Source organism: Priapulus caudatus, unplaced genomic scaffold, assembly GCF_000485595.1.
Source record: "Priapulus caudatus unplaced genomic scaffold, Priapulus_caudatus-5.0.1 Scaffold7, whole genome shotgun sequence".
Classification (NCBI taxonomy): Eukaryota; Metazoa; Priapulida; class Priapulimorpha; order Priapulimorphida; family Priapulidae; genus Priapulus; species Priapulus caudatus.
The window spans coordinates 951272-952757 of record NW_014577068.1 but is presented as its reverse complement, the minus strand read 5'-3'; the positions used below and the strand labels follow the sequence as shown (position 1 = coordinate 952757).

Here is a 1486-nt window from a genome sequence, read left to right as displayed (position 1 = left end):
ATGTGTCACTACGCACGACTGAAATTGTACGTTCATAACCGTAGCAACAGACCCCAGATGAGCCCAGACGCTCTGCGGCTCTTGTTGTGGTAAAAAGGGGTGGTCCAGACCCCCTCGACCCCCCTTCTGGATCCACCCCTGCCCTACAGTAAAACATTTTCACTGTCATGTTCATTCCCTGACGAACAATAGAAACACAACAGCATTCATGAAGAAATTTTGTTCCATCACGTAATATAACATGGTGACAACATTACATGGTATCCTGTGAAAATGAGATGTTATCTTGCACAAATACGATGATTTGTCACGGCCGTATAAAAGACACTAATGAAATAGTTGTTACATACATATCAGTGCAGGAATTATGCTTGAACATGATACTTGTGAGTATTTTTGTAAGTGATTGATTTCTTGAACAGGAATGGGTGACCAAGCAAGAGAAGCTCAGAAGTGAAGAGATTGAGATCACGTACAGCTACTGGGATGGGTCTGGACATAGAAGGAATGTTAGGCAAGCATACACACTCTAATATTATTGTTCTCGATCCAACTTAACTTTAAGTGCCTCATTCCAGATTGTCTGCATCCATCTAAAATCCTTTTAGTTTTTCAGATCTATCAAGGTTATATTTATATTAAATGGTCACTATAAAATCAAAGTAAACTTTTCCATAAGAAACATGCATGTTGTGAACTAGATGTATTTTCATGCTGAGCTTCATTATCAGTGTACTAATGCTGCATAAATTTGTTGAACCAGAATGAAGAAGGGCAACAGCATATCACAGTTTCTGCACCGGTGCTTAGAAAACCTTCGGAAGGAGTTTACAGAACTAAAGTTAGCTACTGTTGATCAGCTCATGTACATCAAGGTAAATACATACTATTGTGACAATCCGATGTGTAGGCCTCACGATGATGTATTAGGTTGAGCATGATTATTATATAATGCATTTTATTTTCATCTTGAAAGTTCTAATGTGTGCTTTAGTGGATCCAATACCTTCACTGTATTGAGCTATCCCCTATTCCAGCCTAGCCATAAGTAACCCATATAGGCAGTCATGTAATGGCATATAGCACTATGGCTAAGTACTTCTTCATTTATCACTCTGTCTAGCTATAGCCATTACATATAATATGATAAGCAATAGATAAGATTGTTTATCCAGCTAGCCATTAAATAGAGTGTGATTAGCAGTGGACATATGTAACAGATAAACTTTATAAGCATGTTGCCTAGTATGCTATGCTTATAGTACATACACATAAAGCTACACATAAAATGGCAATGCATACGTTACATACACATAAAGCTACACATATAGTAGTTATGCATACGGTACATGCACGTGAAGCTACAAATATAGCTAACATATAGTAGCTATGCATACGGTACATGCACGTGAAGCTACACATATAGCTAACATATAGTAGCTATGCATACGGTACATGCACATAAAACTACACATATAGCTACAAA

General features: G+C 37.6%; 1 protein-coding gene across 1 annotated transcript in view; it reads left to right on the top strand.

Annotated features, from left to right (window-relative positions):
• Positions 1-1486, top strand: part of LOC106805715 (protein FAM50A-like) — a 9304-nt gene that overhangs the window by 6613 nt on the left and 1205 nt on the right. The window contains exons 5-6 of the mRNA XM_014807421.1: positions 423-514; positions 764-906. Coding sequence (XP_014662907.1) covers positions 423-514; positions 764-906 — 235 coding nt within the window. The remainder of the gene's footprint in view (positions 1-422; positions 515-763; positions 907-1486) is intronic.